The sequence below is a fragment of the Salmo salar genome, chromosome ssa18, assembly GCF_905237065.1.
Source record: "Salmo salar chromosome ssa18, Ssal_v3.1, whole genome shotgun sequence".
Taxonomy (NCBI): Eukaryota; Metazoa; Chordata; class Actinopteri; order Salmoniformes; family Salmonidae; genus Salmo; species Salmo salar.
In genome coordinates, this window is record NC_059459.1 from 49,266,787 (window position 1) to 49,290,324 (window position 23,538).

At 42.4% G+C, this 23,538-nt stretch overlaps 2 protein-coding genes across 4 annotated transcripts in view; one reads left to right on the top strand and one right to left on the bottom strand.

The window, feature by feature from the left end:
- Window positions 1–1,928, top strand: part of LOC106577402 (DNA-directed RNA polymerase III subunit RPC4) — a 55,424-nt gene extending 53,496 nt beyond the window's left edge. Inside the window, 1 exon segment of the mRNA XM_014155369.2 lies at window positions 1,420–1,928. Within this exon segment, the coding sequence (XP_014010844.2) occupies window positions 1,420–1,581 (162 nt within the window). The 3' untranslated portion in view covers window positions 1,582–1,928.
- tfam (transcription factor A, mitochondrial) overlaps window positions 1–21,316 on the bottom strand; it is a 72,178-nt gene extending 50,862 nt beyond the window's left edge. The window contains exons 1-7 of one of the 3 annotated variants that reach the window (XM_045701246.1): window positions 21,035–21,316; window positions 15,143–15,270; window positions 14,981–15,051; window positions 14,294–14,443; window positions 14,014–14,109; window positions 13,493–13,549; window positions 2,309–2,568 (exon numbers count right to left, since the gene is read on the bottom strand). In XM_045701246.1, coding sequence (XP_045557202.1) covers window positions 2,347–2,568; window positions 13,493–13,549; window positions 14,014–14,109; window positions 14,294–14,443; window positions 14,981–15,051; window positions 15,143–15,270; window positions 21,035–21,114 — 804 coding nt within the window. In that variant the 5' untranslated portion in view covers window positions 21,115–21,316 and the 3' untranslated portion in view covers window positions 2,309–2,346. Of the gene's footprint in view, window positions 1–1,882; window positions 2,569–13,492; window positions 13,550–14,013; window positions 14,110–14,293; window positions 14,444–14,980; window positions 15,052–15,142; window positions 15,271–21,034 lie in introns of those variants that run through there. The other 2 variants (XM_045701247.1, XM_045701248.1) reach the window with 2 other exon arrangements.
- Between the last annotated feature and the right edge of the window lie 2,222 nt (window positions 21,317–23,538).

Sequence of the window (23,538 nt, forward strand, 5' to 3'; positions counted from 1 at the left end):
TAGTCCTAAAGAACCATGTAGTCCAGGATGTGTTTAGTCCTAAAGAACCACATAGTCCTGTGATCCAGGATGTGTTTAGTCCTAAAGAACCATGTAGTCCTGATTCACTGTGATCCAGGATGTTTTTAGTCCTAAAGAACCATGTAGTCCAGGATGTGTTTAGTCCTAAAGAACCACATAGTCCTGTAGTCCAGGATGTGTTTAGTCCTAAAGAACCACATAGTCCTGTAGCACTGTGATCCAGGATGTGTTTAGTCCTAAAGAACCACAGTCCTGATTCACTGTGATCCAGGATGTGTTTAGTCCTGATTCACTGTGATCCAGGATGTGTTTAGTCCTAAAGAACCACGTAGTCCTGATTCACTGTGATCCAGGATGTGTTTAGTCCTAAAGAACCATGTAGTCCTGTATCACTGTGATCCAGGATGTGTTTAGTCCTAAAGAACCACGTAGTCCTGTAGTCCAGGATGTGTTTAGTCCTAAACAACCACATAGTCCTGATTCACTGTGATCCAGGATGTGTTTAGTCCTAAAGAACCATGTAGTCCTGTATCACTGTGATCCAGGATGTGTTTAGTCCTAAAGAACCACGTAGTCCTGTAGTCCAGGATGTGTTTACCGTAATTTCCGGACTATTAAGCGCACCCGAATATAAGCCGCACCCACTGAATTATTATGTATTTATTTTTTTGAACATAAATAAGCCGCACGTCTATAAGCCGCAGGTGTCTACCGTTACATTGAAACAAATTAACTTTACACAGGCTTTAACGAAACACGGCTTGTAACAAAAATAGGCTTTAACGAAACACGGCTTGTAACAAAAAATAAAAAATTAGCAGTAAGCTTTAGTTGTCTTTTTGCACTGAGTCAATTCCTCACACTGCTGTTTCCAACGTCTTATCATCGACTCATTAAGACCAAGCTCCCGTGCAGCAGCTCTATTTCCTTTTCCAACAGCCAGATCAATCGCCTTCAACTTGAAAGCTGCATCATATGCATTTCTCCGTGTCTTTGCCATGATGAGGGTGACAAAATGACTACCGTAATCAGAATGATGGGAAGTTTGAGAGCGCTCGATTTAATCTAAACAGTAAACAAAAAAGTTGTTTACCTTAACCCGTTCGGCAATTTAATTGGTCTAAATGAAAGCTTCATGCCGCCAAAAAACTGAGCACGTCACAGAATGTGTTTTTTTGGAGAGAAAAAAAATTGAAAGCGGGAAAAATCCATATATTAGCCACGTCATTGTTTAAGCCGCGAGGTTCAAAGCCTGGGAAAAAAGTTGCGGCTTATAGTCCGGAATTTACGGTAGTCCTAAAGAACCACGTAGTCCTGATTCACTGTGATCCAGGATGTGCAGACAATGTCTTAGGGTCAGACAATAAGGGGCTAAATCATCTGTTATTTCTCCCACAGCAACTGGTGTCTGTGCGTCTGTCTGAGGGCCCGACTGGAGACATGAGTATCCTGGGGAACGTCAAACACAAGCTGGTCTGCTCTCCAGACTTCCAGGCTCTGCTACAGGAGCCATCACCGGACCACTCTCCAGACTTCCTAACTCTAAAACCTAACCCCTAACCCTTAACCCTAACCCCTAACTCTAACCCTAACCCAAGCTGGTCTGCTCTCCAGACTTCCAGGCTCTGCTACAGGAGCCATCACCGAATCACTCAGCACATCTCTGACTTATATACAGTTCACCTTGTTCAGCATTAATGTGTAGATATTGTTCAGTTTTATTATACGATGGGAGCATTAATGTGTAGATATTGTACATAGTTTACTTTCATCATACAGTGTTTATGTACCTTGTCGATTTCCTCCCAATTTGTTTTCACTGTATAAACATTGTGTATAATATGAAGTGTTCTTTTTTTTATTTTAAATGTACGTAAATGTTTATTTAATAAAGATTAGATACAAAACATGAGCCAACTTTTTACGCAGGTAAAAACGAATAGTCTACAAACAAAGTAACTGGTATGTCAACACTCAGCCGGCAATTATCTTAACAAAGACTATATCTAGTATAGACTAGCCTGTACAGTACGTAATGTATAGAGACAGTAGATACAGAACGTGGCCCTGTTTACAGGAACTTAACTTCGACATAATTCATATTTTCCTACTAGAAAAAGCACTGCTTTATGATAGTTAACAGTGAATTCTCATTCTGACGGTCAGTTGAGAATGTCTCATGATCTTTCCCAGACGGATGAAGGTTCTTTCACAGTTTGAGGCTCTAGGAGCATTGATATGACTATGGACAACTGATAAACAAAATAAAACAATTTTGGGACGGTACCTTGCCTTTATAACGGCACCCCTCCTCTCCAGAACAACTCAGGCCTTTTTCCCGCTCCTCGCTGTCGTAGCTCCTACAGATTTAGTCTTCACCACTTTCATTTTGGATTTCTGTTTGCCTCCTTTAGTAGCCGTTTTGTCCTTGTGGGTCTCTTTCCGTCTGATCAGGTCCTCCCGTCCGATATCCATCATGTGTTCCTCCCAGGACTTCATCTCATTCTTATAGCGCACCTTATCATCCTCCGCCAGCTGCACGTAGACCTGCAGAGCACAGAGAGTCAGTTAGTCATGTAGACCTGAAACATCAGAGTCAGTTAGTCATGTAGACCTGAAACATCAGTCAGTCACGTAGACCTGCAGAGCACACAGTCAGTCACATAGACCTGCAGAGCACAGTCGGTTAGTCACGTAGACCTGAAACAGAGTCAGTCACGTAGACCTGCAGAGCACAGAAAGTCAGTTATTCACGTAGACCTGAAACATCAGAGTCAGTTAGTCACGTAGACCTGAAACATCAGTCAGTTAGTCACGTAGACCTGAAACAGAGTCAGTTAGTCACGTAGACCTGAAACAGAGTCAGTTAGTCTTGTAGACCTGAAACAGAGTCAGTTAGTCACGTAGACCTGAAACAGAGTCAGTTAGTCACGTAGACCTGAAACATCAGTCAGTTAGTCACGTAGACCTGAAACATCAGTCAGTTAGTCACGTAGACCTGAAACATCAGTCAGTTAGTCACGTAGACCTGAAACATCAGTCAGCTAGTCACGTAGACCTGAGACATCAGTCAGTTAGTCACGTAGACCTGAGACATCAGTCAGTTAGTCACGTAGACTTGAGACATCAGTCAGTTAGTCACGTAGACTTGAAACATCAGTCAGTTAGTCACGTAGACCTGAAACATCAGAGTCAGTTAGTCACGTAGACCTGAGACATCAGTCAGTCACGTAGACCTGAAACATCAGAGTCAGTTAGTCACGTAGACCTGAAACATCAGAGTCAGTTAGTCACGTAGACCTGAAACAGAAGTCAGTTAGTCACGTAGACCTGAAACAGAGTCAGTCACATAGACCTGAAACAGAGTCAGTTAGTCACGTAGACCTGAAACATCAGAGTCAGTTAGTCACGTAGACCTGAGACATCAGAGTCAGTTAGTCACGTAGACCTGAGACATCAGAGTCAGTTAGTCACGTAGACCTGAGACATCAGTCAGTTAGTCACGTAGACCTGAAACATCAGTCAGTTAGTCACGTAGACCTGAAACAGAGTCAGTTAGTCACGTAGACCTGAAACATCAGTCAGTTAGTCACGTAGACCTGAAACATCAGAGTCAGTCACGTAGACCTGAAACATCAGAGTCAGTTAGTCACGTAGACCTGAAACATCAGAGTCAGTTAGTCACGTAGACCTGAAACATCAGAGTCAGTTAGTCACGTAGACCTGAAACATCAGAGTCAGTTAGTCACGTAGACCTGAAACATCAGAGTCAGTTAGTCACGTAGACCTGAAACATCAGAGTCAGTTAGTCACGTAGACCTGAAACAGAGTCAGTTAGTCACGTAGACCTGAAACATCAGTCAGTTAGTCACGTATGTATATAACTACTTCTATACCACCACCACCACCATGTATATAACTACATCTATACCACCATCACCATATGTATATAACATCTATACCACCACCACCATATGTATATAACTACATCTATACCACCACCACCATATGTATATAACTACATCTATACCACCACCATGTATATAACTACATCTATACCACCACCGCCACCATATGTATATAACTACATCTATACCACCACCACCACCACCATATGTATATAACTACATCAATACCACCACCACCATATGTATATAACTACATCTATACCACCACCACCACCATATGTATACAACTACATCTATACCACCATATGTATTCAACTACATCTATACCACCACCACCACCAACATATGTATTTAACTACATCTATACCACCACCACCACATGTATATAACTACATCTATACCACCACCACCACCACCATATGTATAACTACATCTATACCACCATCACCATATGAATATAACTACATCTATACCACCACCACCATATGTATATAACTACATCTATACCACAACAACCACCATAGGTATATAACTACATCTATACCACCACCATATGTATATAACTACATCTATACAACCAACACCACCATATGTATATAACTAAATCTATACCACCACCCCCACCACCATATGTATATAACTACATCTATACCACCACCACCACCACCATATGTATATAACTACTTCTATACCACCACCACCACCATGTATATAACTACATCTATACCACCACCACCACCATGTATATAACTACATCTATACCACCACCACCACCATGTATATAACTACATCTATACCACCACCACCATATGTATATAACTACATCTATACCACCCACCACCACCATCTATACATAACTACATCTATACCACCACCACCACCATGTATATAACTACATCTATACCACCACCACCATATCTATATAACTACATCTATACCACCACCACCATCTATATATAACTACATCTATACCACCACCACCATATGTATACAACTACATCTATACCACCACCATCACCATATGTATACAACTACATCTATACCACCACCACCACCAACATATGTATATAACTACATCTATACCACCACCACCACCATATGTATAACTACATCTATACCACCATCACCATATGAATATAACTACATCTATACCACCACCACCATATGTATATAACTACATCTATACCACCACCAACACCACCATCATATGTATATAACTACATCTATTCCACCACCACCATATGTATATAACTACATCTATACCACCAACACCACCATGTATATAACTACATCTATACCACCACAACCACCATAGGTATATAACTACATCTATACCACCACCACCACCATATGTATATAACTACATCTATACAACCAACACCACCATATGTATATAACTAAATCTATACCACCACCCCCACAACCATATGTATATAACTACATCTATACCACCACCACCATATGTATATAACTACATCTATACCACCACCATATGTATATAACTACATCTATACCACCACCACCACATGTATATAACTACTTCTATACCACCACCACCACCACCATGTATATAACTACATCTATACCACCACCACCATCTGTATATAACTACATCTATACCACCACCACCATCTATATATAACTACATCTATACCACCACCACCACCATATGTATATAACTACATCTATACCACCACCACCACATGTATATAACTACATCTATACCACCACCACCATATATATATAACTACATCTATACCACCACCACCACCATATGTATATAACTACATCTATACCACCACCACCACCATATGTATATAACTACATCTATACCACCACCACCACCACCATATGTATATAACTACATCTATACCACCACCAACACCACCATATATAAATATAACTACATCTATACCACCACCACCACCACATGTATATAACTACATCTATACCACCACCATATTGATATATCTATACCACCACCACCACCACCACGTATATAACAACATCTATACTACCACCGCCACCATATGTATATAACTACATCTATACCACCACCAAAACCACCACCATACGTATATAACTACATCTATACCACCACCACCATATGTATATAACTACATCTATACCACCACCACCATATGTATATAACTACTTCTATACCACCACCACCACCATGTATATAACTACATCTATACCACCACCACCATATGTATATAACAACATCTATACCACCACCACCATATGTATATAACTACATCTATACCACCACCACCACCACCATATGTATATAACTACATCTATACCACCACCACCATATATATATAACTACATCTATACCACCACCACCACCATATGTATATTACTACATCTATACCACCACCACCATATGTATATAAATACATCTATACCACCACCATCACCATATGTATACAACTACATCTATACCACCACCACCAACATATGTATACAACTACATCTATACCACCACCACCAACATATGTATATAACTACATCTATACCACCACCACCACCATATGTATAACTACATCTATACCACCATCACCATATGAATATAACTACATCTATACCACCACCACCATATGTATATAACTACATCTATACCACCAACACCACCATGTATATAACTACATCTATACCACCACAACCACCATAGGTATATAACTACATCTATACCACCACCACCTCCACCATATGTATATAACTACATCTATACAACCAACACCACCATATGTATATAACTAAATCTATACCACCACCCCCACCACCATATGTATATAACTACATCTATACCACCACCACCATATGTATATAACTACATCTATACCACCACCATATGTATATAACTACATCTATACCACCACATGTATATAACTACTTCTATACCACCACCACCACCATGTATATAACTACATCTATACCACCACCACCATATGTATATAACTACATCTATACCACCACCACCATCTATATATAACTACATCTATACCACCACCACCACCATATGTATATAACTACATCTATACCACCACCATATGTATATAACTACATCTATACCACCATCACCACCACCATATATATATATAACTACATCTATACCACCATATGTATATAACTACATCTATACCACCACCACCCCCATATGTATATAACTACATCTATACCACCACCACCACCACCACGTATATAACTAAATCTATACCACCACCGCCACCATATGTATATAACTACATCTATACCACCACCACCATGTATATAACTACATCTATACCACCACCGCCACCATATGTATATAACTACATCTATACCACCACCACATGTATATAACTACATCTATACCACCAGCACCACCATATGTATATAACTACATCTATACCACCACCACCATATGTATATAACTACATCTATACCACCACCACCACCATATATATATATATAACTACATCTATACCACCACCACCACCATGTATATAACTACATCTATACCACCACCACCATATGTATATAACATCTATACCACCACCACCATATGTATATAACTACATCTATACCACCACCACCACCACCATATGTATATAACTACATCTATACCACCACCACCATATGTATATAACTACATCTATACCACCACCATGTATATAACTACATCTATACCACCACCATGTATATAACTACATCTATACCACCACCGCCACCATATGTATATAACTACATCTATACCACCACCACCACCACCATATGTATATAACTACATCTATACCACCACCACCACCACCATATGTATATAACTACATTATACCACCACCACCACCACCATATATATATAACTACATCTATACCACCACCACCATATGTATATAACTACATCTATACCACCACCACCATATGTATAAAACTACATCTATACCACCACCAACATATGTATATAACTACTTATATACCACCACCACCACCATGTATATAACTACATCTATACCACCACCACCATATGTATATAACAATATCTATACCACCACCACCACCATATGTATATAACTACATCTATACCACCACCACCACCACATGTATATAACTACATCTATACCACCACCACCACCACCATATGTATATAACTACAACTATACCACCACCACCACCATATGTATATAACTACATCTATACCACCACCACCATATGTATATAACTACAACTATACCACCACCACCACCATATATATATAACTACATCTATACCACCACCGCCACCACGTATATAACTACATCTATACCACCACCACCATATGTATATAACTACATCTATACCACCACCACCATATATATTTATATAACTACATCTATACCACCACCACCATATGTATATAACTACATCTATACCACCACCACCATATGTATATAACTACATCTATACCACCACCACCATATGTATATAACTACATCTATACCACCACCACCATGTATATAACTACATCTATACCACCACCGCCACCATATGTATATAACTACATCTATACCACCACCACCACCACCATATGTATATAACTACATCTATAGCACCACCACCACCACCACCATATGTATATAACTACATCTATACCACCACCACCACCACCATATATATATAACTACATCTATACCACCACCACCACCATATGAATATAACTACATCTATACCACTAGCACCACCATATGTATATAACTACGTCTATACCACCACCAACATATGTATATAACTACATCTATACCACCACCACCACCACCATACGTATATAACTACATCTATACCACCACCACCACCATATGTATATAACTACATCTATACCACCACCATATGTATATAACTACATCTATACCACCACCACCACCATGTATATAACTACATCTATACCACCACCGCCACCATATGTATATAACTACATCTATACCACCACCATCACCACCACCATATGTATATAACTACATCTATACCACCAACACCACCACCATATATATATAACTACATCTATACCACCACCACCACCATATGTATATAACTACATCTATACCACCACCACCACCACCATATTGATATATCTATACCACCACCACCACCACCACCATATGTATATAACTACATCTATACCACCACCACCAACACCACCACGTATATAACAACATCTATACCACCACCGCCACCATATGTATATAACTACATCTATACCACCACCACCACCACCACATGTATATAACTACATCTATACCACCACCACCACCATATGTATATAACTACATCTATACCACCACCACCACCATATGTATATAACTACTTCTATACCACCACCACCACCATGTATATAACTACATCTATACCACCACCACCATATGTATATAACAATATCTATACCACCACCACCATATGTATATAACTACATCTATACCACCACCACCACCATATGTATATAACTACAACTATACCACCACCACCACCATATGTATATAACTACATCTATACCACCACCACCATCTGTATATAACTACAACTATACCACCACCACCACCATATATATATAACTACATCTATACCACCACCACCACCACCACCACGTATATAACTACATCTATACCACCACCGCCACCATATGTATATAACTACATCTATACCACCACCACCACCACCATATGTATATAACTACATCTATACCACCACCACCATATATATTTATATAACTACATCTATACCACCACCACCATATGTATATAACTACATCTATACCACCACCACCATATGTATATAACTACATCTATACCACCACCACCACCATATGAATATAACTACATCTATACCACTAGCACCACCATATGTATATAACTACGTCTATACCACCACCAACATATGTATATAACTACATCTATACCACCACCACCACCACCACCACCATACGTATATAACTACATCTATACCACCACCACCACCATATGTATATAACTACATCTATACCACCACCATATGTATATAACTACATCTATACCACCACCACCACCATGTATATAACTACATCTATACCACCACCGCCACCATATGTATATAACTACATCTATACCACCACCATCACCACCACCATATGTATATAACTACATCTATACCACCACCACCACCACCATATATATATAACTACATCTATACCACCACCACCACCATATGTATATAACTACATCTATACCACCACCACCACCACCATATTGATATATCTATACCACCACCACCACCACCACCACCATATGTATATAACTACATCTATACCACCACCACCACCACCACCACGTATATAACAACATCTATACCACCACCGCCACCATATGTATATAACTACATCTATGCCACCACCACCACCACCACCATATGTATATAACTACATCTATACCACCACCACCATATGTATATAACTACATCTATACCACCACCACCACCATATGTATATAACTACTTCTATACCACCACCACCACCATGTATATAACTACATCTATACCACCACCACCACCATATGTATATAACAATATCTATACCACCACCACCATATGTATATAACTACATCTATACCACCACCACCACCATATGTATATAACTACAACTATACCACCACCACCACCATATGTATATAACTACATCTATACCACCACCACCATATGTATATAACTACAACTATACCACCACCACCACCATATATATATAACTACATCTATACCACCACCACCACCACCACCACCACGTATATAACTACATCTATACCACCACCGCCACCATATGTATATAACTACATCTATACCACCACCACCACCACCATATGTATATAACTACATCTATACCACCACCACCATATATATTTATATAACTACATCTATACCACCACCACCATATGTATATAACTACATCTATACCACCACCACCATATGTATATAACTACATCTATACCACCACCACCATATGTATATAACTACATCTATACCACCACCACCATGTATATAACTACATCTATACCACCACCGCCACCATATGTATATAACTACATCTATACCACCACCACCACCACCACCATATGTATATAACTACATCTATAGCACCACCACCACCACCACCATATGTATATAACTACATCTATACCACCACCACCACCACCATATATATATAACTACATCTATACCACCACCACCACCACCATATATATATAACTACATCTATACCACCACCACCACCATATGAATATAACTACATCTATACCACCACCAACATATGTATATAACTACGTCTATACCACCACCAACATATGTATATAACTACATCTATACCACCACCACCACCACCACCACCATACGTATATAACTACATCTATACCACCACCACCACCATATGTATATAACTACATCTATACCACCACCATATGTATATAACTACATCTATACCACCACCACCACCATGTATATAACTACATCTATACCACCACCGCCACCATATGTATATAACTACATCTATACCACCACCATCACCACCACCATATGTATATAACTACATCTATACCACCACCACCACCACCATATATATATAACTACATCTATACCACCACCACCATAGGTATATAACTACATCTATACCACCACCACGTATATAACTACATCTATACCACCACCACCACCATGTATATAACTACATCTATACCACCACCACCACCACCATATGTATATAACTACATCTATACCACCACCACCACCATATATATATATATAACTACATCTATACCACCACCACCACCATATGTATATAACTACATCTATACCACCACCACCACCACCATATTGATATATCTATACCACCACCACCACCACCACATGTATATAAGTACATCTATACCACCACCACCACCACCACCACGTATATAACAACATCTATACCACCACCGCCACCATATGTATATAACTACATCTATACCACCACCACCACCACCATATGTATATAACTACATCTATACCACCACCACCACCACCATATGTATATAACTACATCTATACCACCACCACCACCATATGTATATAACTACTTCTATACCACCACCACCACCATGTATATAACTACATCTATACCACCAACACCATATGTATATAACAACATCTATACCACCACCACCATATGTATATAACTACATCTATACCACCACCACCACCACCACCATATGTATATAACTACATCTATACCACCACCACCACCATATGTATATAACTACATCTATACCACCACCACCACCACCATATGTATATAACTAAATCTATACCACCACCAACAACACCATATGTATATAACTACATCTATACCACCACCACCACCATATGTATATAACTACATCTATACCACCACCACCACCACCATATGTATATAACTAAATCTATACCACCACCAACAACACCATATGTATATAACTACATCTATACCACCACCACCACCACCACCATATGTATATAACTACATCTATACCACCACCACCATATGTATATAACTACTTCTATACCACCACCATGTATATAACTACATCTATACCACCACCACCATATGTATATAACTACATCTATACCACCACCACCATATGTATATAACTACATCTATACCACCACCACCACCACCACCACCACCATGTATATAACTACATCTATACCACCACCGCCACCATATGTATATAACTACATCTATACCACCACCACCACCATATGTATATAACTACATCTATACCACCACCACCACCACCATATATATATATAACTACATCTATACCACCACATGTATATAACTACGTCTATACCACCACCACCACCACCACATGTATATAACTACATCTATACCACCACCACCACCACATGTATATAACTAAATCTATACCACCACCACCACCACCATATGTATATAACTACATCTATACCACCACCACCACCACCATATGTATATAACTACATCTATACCACCACCACCACCACCATATGTATATAACTACATCTATACGACCACCACCACCACCATATGTATATAACTACATCTAAAACCACCACCACCACCACCATATGTATATAACTACATCTAAACTGAGCAATCGGGGGAGAATGGCCTTGGTCAGATGATGGTCTCTCTGACAGAGCTCTAGAGTTCCTCTCTGGAGATGGGAGAACCTTCCAGAAGGACAACCATCTCTGCAGCACTCCACCAATCAGGCTTTTATGGTAGAGTGGCCAGACGGAAGCCACTCCTCAGTAAAAGGCACATGACAGCCCGCTTGGAGTTTGCCAAAAGGCACCTAAAGGACTCTCAGACCATGAGAAACAAGATTCTCCAGTCTGATGAAACCATGATTGAACTATTTTGCCTAAATGCCAAGCGTCACATCTGGAGGAAACCTGGCACCATCACTACGGTGAAGCATGGTGGTGGCAGCAGTCAGGATCGAGGCAAAGATGAACGGAGGAAAGTACAGAGAGATCCTTGATGAAAACGTTACGAATGCACTATATATCAAACACTTCATTCCACCTACTTGTTGCTGTGAGGTTGACAGTTTGGTCCAGTCCTCCCGCAGCATCTTCATCTTGCCCTGAGGGGAAAAAAGGTGACAGTGTTATAGCAGCATTATAACAGGTAACAGTGTTATAGCAGCATTATAACAGGTAACAGTGTTATAGCAGCATTATAACAGGTAAGTGTTATCCAGCGCCTTCGGAAAGTATTCCGACCCTTTCACTTTTTAAACATGTTGTCCTCAATACTAACCTGCGTGGTCGTCCCCCTGGACTCCTCAGTACTAACCCGCGTGGTCGTCCCCCTGGACTCCTCAGTACTAACCCGCGTGGTCGTCCCCCTGGACTCCTCAGTACTAACCCGCGTGGTCGTCCCCCTGGACTCCTCAGTACTAACCCGCGTGGTCGTCCCCCTGGACTCCTCAGTACTAACCCGCGTGGTCGTCCCCCTGGACTCCTCAGTACTAACCCGCGTGGTCGTCCCCCTGGACTCCTCAGTACTAACCCGCGTGGTCGTCCCCCTGGACTCCTCAGTACTAACCTGTGTGGTCGTCCCTTTGGACTCCTCAAAGTGTTCTGCCATAAAGATGTTAAAGGACGACCGGGGACGTTTGGGTTTGCCCAGACTGTTCAACTCCTAAAAGTGGAAGACGGTGGTCAAGTCAGATGAGTCACCAGGATCATTTCAGTGGCACAACATCAGAACACACCACTACTAACACAAGGCCTTAGTAGTATGCCATTACTTTCACTAGGAGGGGCCTGTCATGCCAAATAGTGTCCACAGCACATCACTATGAAGATCAATGAGCTACACTCACCCTCTTCCTCCTGATGGCTTTCCTCTTGGCCAGCCTCCGTCTCCTCTCCTGTTTCAGAGCAGCAGCCTGTGCAGGTGTGAGCTGGGACTGGTACCTCTGCATGTCCACCTTAAACTGTTCCCTGGCATCCACTGACGCCTGTTGAAAAGGCTGTGGGGGAAAGTCAACGTGTATTTAGCTAATTAACCACACAAGTCTGTCCACATTACAACAACATTGATATGTCTTTTCAGGTGGACTATAAGTCAAACAGCCTATTTTCAGTTATTTAAATACACCGCCAAGTAGATCCATGTTGGTAGGAAGTAGACGCATGACAGTCTGTGTAGTCTTCTCTGATGGAAGGTGCAAACATGGACCACAGAAGGGTCAAATGTATTCTCTGTCACCCAAGGAGACAGAAGATATCTGGGGCCTTGCTGTCCAAGGTGTCGGGGTCTGGGGGGGGGGCCTTGCTGTCCAAGGTGTCAGGGTCTGGGGGGGCCTTGCTGTCCAAGGTGTCAGGGTCTGGGGGGGGCCTTGCTGTCCAATATGTCAGGGTATGGGAGCCTTGCTGTCCAAGGTGTCAGGGTGTGGGGGGGGCCTTGCTGTCCAAGGTGTCAGGGTCTGGGGGGGGGGCCTTGCTGTCCAAGGTGTCAGGGTCTGGGGGGGGCCAAGGTGTCCCTACTGAATCAAGACACAACCTACTTGTTTCTGGTCTGCTGTCAGAGTTCTCCACTGGTGTGCAATCTTCCTTATCACATCGACAGCTTTGACGTCTGAAACTCACATCAACATGAACTCAGTGATGTGTGAAGATAAAGGAATGAGTGAAACTGTAGAGATACAATACATTCTAACACCAGTCACCTGGATACTCCCTGACAACGAGAGGTTGTTGCTGTTTCACAAATCTCATGTATCCGTTCAGGGGCCTCTTAGGGGGAGCGCCGGCACTGGTTGTGAAACTCTTTACAGCTGGGATCACATTGACGAGCCTACAACACACCACAATACATTATCCCTACTACACACCACAATACATTATCCCTACTACGCGCCACAATACATTATCCCTACTACGCGCCACAATACATTATCCCTACTACGCGCCACAATACATTATCCCTACAACACGCCACAATACATTATCCCTACTACACACCACAATACATTATCCCTACAACACACCACAATACATTATCCCTACTACACACCACAATACATTATCCCTACAACACACCACATTATCCCTACTACACACCACAATACATTATCCCTACAACACACCACAATACATTATCCCTACTACACACCACATTATCCCTTGTCATGGAAAAATGTTAAGATTATGTTATAATGCTTTTATCGCATCATGGTTGTGTTATGCAACAGAATAGAGTATTTTGTTAACTATTGTGTGTGTGTTCTACTGAGGAGGGCCTCTGGGAGATAACACTGACAGGAGATTTACGATGTCTTTGGGTGATAAAACCTAAAGAACATTCCAGAGCATGATTTAATGTTTCTGTTCTATATGGTACCAGGGAGAGATGGTTGCAGTTTGGAGTCAGAGGGCCAGACACTGGTCTATTCAATGAAAACTGTTGACACAGCAGATGCTGTCCGCTATGTATTACAGGTATCTTGTCATCCAGATCTTCACCTGGTGACCCATTCTATCCATCTGTTGTTCATCATGTAGGTTGAAAGGGGGGTATCTTGGCTATAAAATACCTTTGTTCTTCTGTCTCGCCACTCTCAATGGATCATTAGAAAATGGTGAATCATTGACAAGTCATTGCTTTTGCAAAGCTCTCATTATTAAAGATTTAGTTTAAGTATAACTCTGACTTGTGTGATAAGTTTGTCTCTCCTCATTTGATAGTAGAGAAAAGAGCTACCACACCACAAGACATTATCCCTACAACACACCACAATACATTAGCCCATACAACACACCGCAATACATTATCCCTACAACACAACACATTATCCCTACAACACACCACAATACATTGGCCCTACAACACACCACAATACATTGGCCCTACAACACACCACAATACATTGGCCCTACAACACACCACAATACATTAGCCCTACAACACACCACAATACATTAGCCCTACAACACACCACAACACATTAGCCCTACAACACACCACAACACATTATCCCTAAAACACACCACAACACATTATCCCTAAAACACACCACAACACATTATCCCTAAAACACACCACAACACATTATCCCTACAGCACACCACAATACATTATCCCTACAACACACCACAATACATTATCCCTACAACACACCACAATACATTAGCCCTACAACACACCACAATACATTAGCCCTACAACACACCACAATACATTAGCCCTACAACACGCCACAATACATTAGCCCTACAACACGCCACACTACATTATCCCCACTGCACGACACACTACATTATCCCCACTGCACGACACACTACATTATCCCCACTGCACGCCGCAATACATTATCCCCACTGCACGCCGCAATACATTATCCCCACTGCACGCCGCAATACATTATCCCTACAACACATTATCCCTACAACACAATACATTATCCCTGCAACACAATACATTATCCCTGCAACACAATACATTATCCCTGCAACACAATACATTATCCCTGCAACACAATATCCCTACAACACAATATCCCTACAACACAATACAATATCCCTACAACACAATACAATATCCCTACAACACAATACATTATCCCTACAACACAATACATTATCCCTACAACACACCACATTTTCCCTTCAACACACCACTATGAATGGGGTAGCCCTAACCGTCCAACACACCACCATGAATGGGGTAGCCCTAACCCTCCAACACACCACTATGAACGGGGTAGCCCTAACCCTTCAACACACCACTATGAACAGGGTAGCCATAACCCTTCAACACACCACTATGAACGGGGTAGCCCTAACCCTTCAACACACCACTATGAACAGGGTAGCCCTAACCCTTCAACACACCACTATGAACAGGGTAGCCCTAACCCTCCAACACACCACTATTAATGGGGTAGCCCTAACCCTTCAACACACCACCATGAACAGGGTAGCCCTAACCCTCCACTATGAACGGGGTAGCCCTAACCCTCCACTATGAATGGGGTAGCCCTAACTCTTCAACACACCACTATGAACAGGGTAGCCCTAACCTACCCTTCAACACACCACTATGAATGGGGTAGCCCTACCCCTCCAACATACCACTATTAATGGGCTAGCCCTAACTTACCCTTCAACACCACTATGAACAGGGTAGCCCTAACTTACCCTTCAACACACCACTATGAAGGAGGTAGCCCTAACTTACCCTCCAACAGACCAGTATGAACAGGGTAGCCCTAACCCTTCAACACACCACTATGAATGGGGTAGCCCTAACCCTTCAACACACCACTATGAACAGGGTAGCCCTAACTTACCATTCAACACACCACTATTAACAGGGTAGCCCTAACTTACCCTTCAACACACCACTATGAACAGGGTAGCCCTAACTTACCCTTCAACACACCACTATAAATGGGGTAGCCCTAACCCTCCAACACACCACTATTAAAAGGGTAGCCCTAACTTACCCTTCAACACACCACTATGAATGGGGTAGCCCTAACCCTCCAACACACCACTATTAACAGGGTAGCCCTAACCCTTCAACACACCACTATGAATGGGGTAGCCCTAACTTACCCTCCAACACACCACTATGAATGGGGTAGCCCTAACTTACCCTCCAACACACCACTATGAACAGGGTAGCCCTAACCCTTCAACACACCACTATGAATGGGGTAGCCCTAACCCTTCAACACACCACTATGAATGGGGTAGCCCTAACCCTTCAACACACCACTATGAATGGGGTAGCTCTAACCCTTCAACACAGCACTATGAACAGGGTAGCCCTAACCCTTCAACACACCACTATGAATGGGGTAGCCCTAACTTACCCTCCAACACACCACTATGAATGTGGTAGCCCGAACCCTCCAACACACCACTATGAACAGGGTAGCCCTAACCCTTCAACACACCACTATGAACAGGGTATCCCTAACCCTCCACTATGAATGGAGTAGCCCTAACCCTCCAACACATCACTATTAACAGGGTAGCCCTAACTTACCCTCCAACACATCACTATTAACAGGGTAGCCCTAACTTACCCTTCAACACACCACTATGAACAGGGTAGCCCTAACCATTCAACACACCACTATGAACAGGGTAGCCCTAACCCTTCAACACACCACTATTAACAGGGTAGACCTAACCCTCCACTATGAACAGGGTAGCCCTAACCCTTCAACACAGCACTATGAATGGGGTAGCCCTAACCCTCCAACACACCACTATGAACAGGGTAGCCCTAACCCTTCAACACACCACTATGAATGGGGTAGCCCTAACTTACCCTCCAACACACCACTATGAATGTGGTAGCCCGAACCCTCCAACACACCACTATGAACAGGGTAGCCCTAACCCTTCAACACACCACTATGAACAGGGTATCCCTAACCCTCCACTATGAATGGAGTAGCCCTAACCCTCCAACACATCACTATTAACAGGGTAGCCCTAACTTACCCTCCAACACATCACTATTAACAGGGTAGCCCTAACTTACCCTTCAACACACCACTATGAACAGGGTAGCCCTAACCATTCAACACACCACTATGAACAGGGTAGCCCTAACCCTTCAACACACCACTATTAACAGGGTAGACCTAACCCTCCACTATGAACAGGGTAGCCCTAACCCTTCAACACACCACTATGAATGGGGTAGCCCTAACCCTCCAACACACCACTATGAACAGGGTAGCCCTAACCCTCCAACACACCACTATGAATGGGGTAGCCCTAACCCTCCAACACACCACTATGAATGGGGTAGCCCTAACCCTTCAACACACCACTATGAACGGGGTAGCCCTAACCCTTCAACACACCACTATGAACGGGGTAGCCCTAACCCTCCAACACACCACTATGAATGGGGTAGCCCTAACCCTCCAACACACCACTATGAATGGGGTAGCCCTAACCCTCCAACACACCACTATGAATGGGGTAGCCCTAACCCTCCAACACACCACTATGAATGGGGTAGCCCTAACCCTCCAACACACCACTATGAATGGGGTAGCCCTAACCGTACACACAACTATCAATGGGGTAGCCCTAACCGTACACACATCATTCATCCACCTCATATCACCATAAAGCTCGTCCTATGCAATTTGAATATGTTAATATGACCAATATAGGCTATATCTAGATAGATAATCAACCACATCAATACATAGTTAGATTTGAGAGTTTAATAGTCACATGTACAGAGTTGTAGACATAATTACAGGGTAGAGTGAAATTCTTGAGCACCAAAATCCAACGATGCAGGACAAAGCAAAACAACACAAAATTATACTTATAAAACTGAATAATACTATATAGATACTAACAACTGTGGCATGACGAGTGGTGGCTATTCAACAGCCTGATGGTCTGGGGGGGTAGAAGCTATTGACCAGCTGGTAGTTCTTTTATATGACTAATCTCTACAATAATCCAACACTACATTCAGAAGGTCAACATGTTTTATCGTTCCTAGATGGCTAGTTTACCCAAATCTAAGCAATGTGGTCAGTCACACACAGACACCTACTGCAGACCTCATCCTCCACATACAACACCCGTTCACTCCCCCCTATCTGAGATATCTACTGCAGCCCTCATCCTCCACATACAGCACCCGTTCACTCCCCCTTATCTGAGATATCTACTGCAGCCCTCATCCTCCCCATACAACACCCGTTCACTCCCTCCGATCTGAGATACCTACTGCAGCCCTCATCCTCCCCATACAAGACCCGTTCACTCACCCCATCTGAGATATCTACTGCAGCCCTCATCCTCCACATACAGCACCCGTTCACTCCCCCTATCTGAGATATCTATTGCAGCCCTCATCCTCCACATACAACACCAGTTCTGCCAGTCACATTCTGTTAAAGGTCCCCAAAGCACACACATCCCTGGGTCGCTCCTCTTTTCAGTTCTCTGCAACTACCGACTGGAAAGAGCTGCAACAAACACTCAAACTGGACAGTTTTATCTCCATCTCTTCATTCAAACACTCAGTCATGGACACTCTTACTGACAGTTGTGGCTGCTTTGTGTGATGTGTTGTTGTCTCTACCTTCTTGCCCTTTGTGCTGTTGTCTGAGCCCAGTAATGTTTGTACCATGTTTTGTTCTACTACCATGTTGTTGTCTTAGGTCTCTCTTTATGTAGTGTTGTGGTATCTCTTGTTATGTTGTGTTTTGTCCTAGATTTTTTATTTTAAATCCCAGCCCCCGTCCAAACAGGATGCCTTTTGCCGTCATTGTAAATAATACACGTGTTCTTAACTGACTTACCCATTTTTAATAAAGGTTAAAAACATTTTACTAAATAAAACATGTCCTTGGCCACCAGTCAGTGCCAGTCAAGCTAACGTTAGCTAACCCTAACTAGCTAGCTAGCTCGGCTCTAATTAGACTAATACTGCTGTGATAGCTGGACATGCAGCAATTCCTTTGCAGAACTGGCTTTATGGATGTCCAAACAGTCTTACTAACTACCTACCTAACATAGCTAAAACTATCTATCTAGACAACGGGAAGTGTTGCTCCTTATGTTACCTTGTCAGACAGGAAGCGTCGGAGAAAAGACTGAATGACTTTTTCAAAAGGCCAGAAAACAACAGACCGAAAGGCGCCATTTCTGGTTGAAAACACTAGACGGTCAGAGCTGACAGAGACAACAACGGGACTGACTGACTCACAACCTCCTCGGTGATTATTAGTTATTAGCTACCGAATTCAGTCCTGTCCGTTTGCCCCCGCCATGCACGGATAACGCTCCTTCACCATCCCGCTGCATTGTGGGATAAGGTCATGGCGGTGTTGACGTAGTTTAACATTCACCGCAGCACATTCACCACAAATGGGAGCGTCAACCAATTGAATAAAAACATGTGACCAATAAATAATCAAGTGACTTTAGAATTACTCCAATAAATTGCCGTGTTCTTGACACATGACACATTTATATAAATTATATTTTTTTGCGTTCTTGACCCGTGGCTTTCATTTATAAAAATGATGAATTTTTTTTTTTACATTTTACATTTTAGTCATTTAGCAGACGCTCTTATCCAGAGGGAATTACAGTAGTGAATGCATACATTTCATACATTTTTTTTTTCTGTGCTGGCCCCCCGTGGGAATCGAACCCACAACCCTGGTGTTGCAAACACCATGCTCTACCAACTGAGCTACAGGGAAGGCCCTACAGGGAAGGCCCTTGCTGCGTTCTTGACTCATGGGTTTCATTGCATTAGTTGTACAAACAATTTTTCTATTTTATTTTATTTAACCTTTATTTAACCAGGTAGGCCAGTTGAGAACAAGTTCTCATTTACAACTGTGACCTGGCCAAGATAAAGCAAAGCAGTGCGACAAAAACAACAACACAGAGTTACACATAAACAAACTTACAGTCAATAACACAAATCTGTATACAGTGTGTGGAAATGAAGTAAGGAGGTAAGGCAATAAATAGGTCAATAGTGGCGAAGTAATTACAATTTAGCAATTTACACTGGAGTGATATATGTGCAGATGAGGATGTGCAAGTAGAAATACTGGTGTGCAAAAGAGCAGAAAAACAAAAACAAATATGGGGATGAGGTAGGTAGTTGGTTAGGCTATTTAAAGATGGGCTGTGTACAGCTGCAGTGATCGTAAGCTGCTCTGACAGCTGACGCTTAAAGATATGTCTCCAACTTCAGTGATTTTTGCAATTCGTTCCAGTCATTGACAGCAGAGAACTGGAAGGAAAGGCAGCCAAAGGAAGTGTTGGCTTTGGGGATGACCAGCGAGATATACCTGCTGGAGCGCGTGCTACGGGTGGGTGTTGCTATGGCGACCAGTGAGCTGAGATAAGGCGGAGCTTTACCTAGCAAAGACTTATAGATGACCTGGAGCCAGTGGGTCTGGCGACAAATATGTAGCGAGGGCCAGCCGACTAGAGCATACAGGTCGCAGTGGTGGGTGGTATATGGGGCTTTGGTGACAAAACGGGTGGCACTGTGATAGACTGCATCCAGTTTGCTGAGTAGAGTGTCGGAGGCTATTTTGTAAATGACATCGCCGAAGTCAAGGATCGGTAGGATGGTCAGTTTTACGAGGGTATGTTTGGCAGCATGAGTGAAGGATGCTTTGTTGCGAAATAGGAAGCCGATTCTAGATTTAATTTTGGATTGGAGATGCTGAATGTGAGTCTGGAAGGAGAGTTTACAGTCTAGCCAGACACCTAGGTATTTGTAGTTGTCCACATATTCGCAGTTGTAGGTCGCAGTTGTAAATGAGAACATGTTCTCAACTAGCCTACCTGGTTAAATAAAGGTGAAATAAATCAAATTCTAAGTCAGAACCATCCAGAGTAGTGATGCTGGATGTGAGGGCGGGTGCGAGCAGCGATCGGTTGAAGAGCATGCATTTCGTTTTACTTGCATTTAAGAGCAGTTGGAGGTCACGGAAGGAGTGTTGTATGGCGTTGAAGCTCGTCTGGAGGTTTGTTAACAGTGTCCAAAGAAGGGCCGGAAGTATACAAAATGGTGTCGTCTGCGTAGAGGTTGATCAAACAATCACCCGCAGCAAGAGCGACATCATTGATGTATACAGAGAAAAGAGTCGGCCCGAGAATTGAACCCTATGGCACCCACATAGACTGCCAAAGGTCCGGACAACAGGCCCTCCGATTTGACACACTGAACTCTGAGAAGTAGTTAGTGAACCAGGCGAGGCAGTCATTAGAGAAACCAAGGCTGTTGAGTCTGCCGATAAGAATACGGTGATTGACAAGAGTCAAAAGCCTTGGCCAGGTCGATGAAGACGGCTGCACAGTACTGTCTTTAATCAATGGAGGTGTAAACAATCAGCTATTGGTGTAAGACAGCCTGATGCCCCTTGGCCATACCAAATAACAGGGGCAGGCATGTCCCCATTACACTTTCTGTAAGACAGCCCGAAGCCCCTTGGCCATACCAAATAACAGGGGCAGGCATGCCCCCATTACACTTTCTGTAAGACAGCCTGATGCCCCTTGGCCATACCAAATAACAGGGGCATGTCCCCATTAC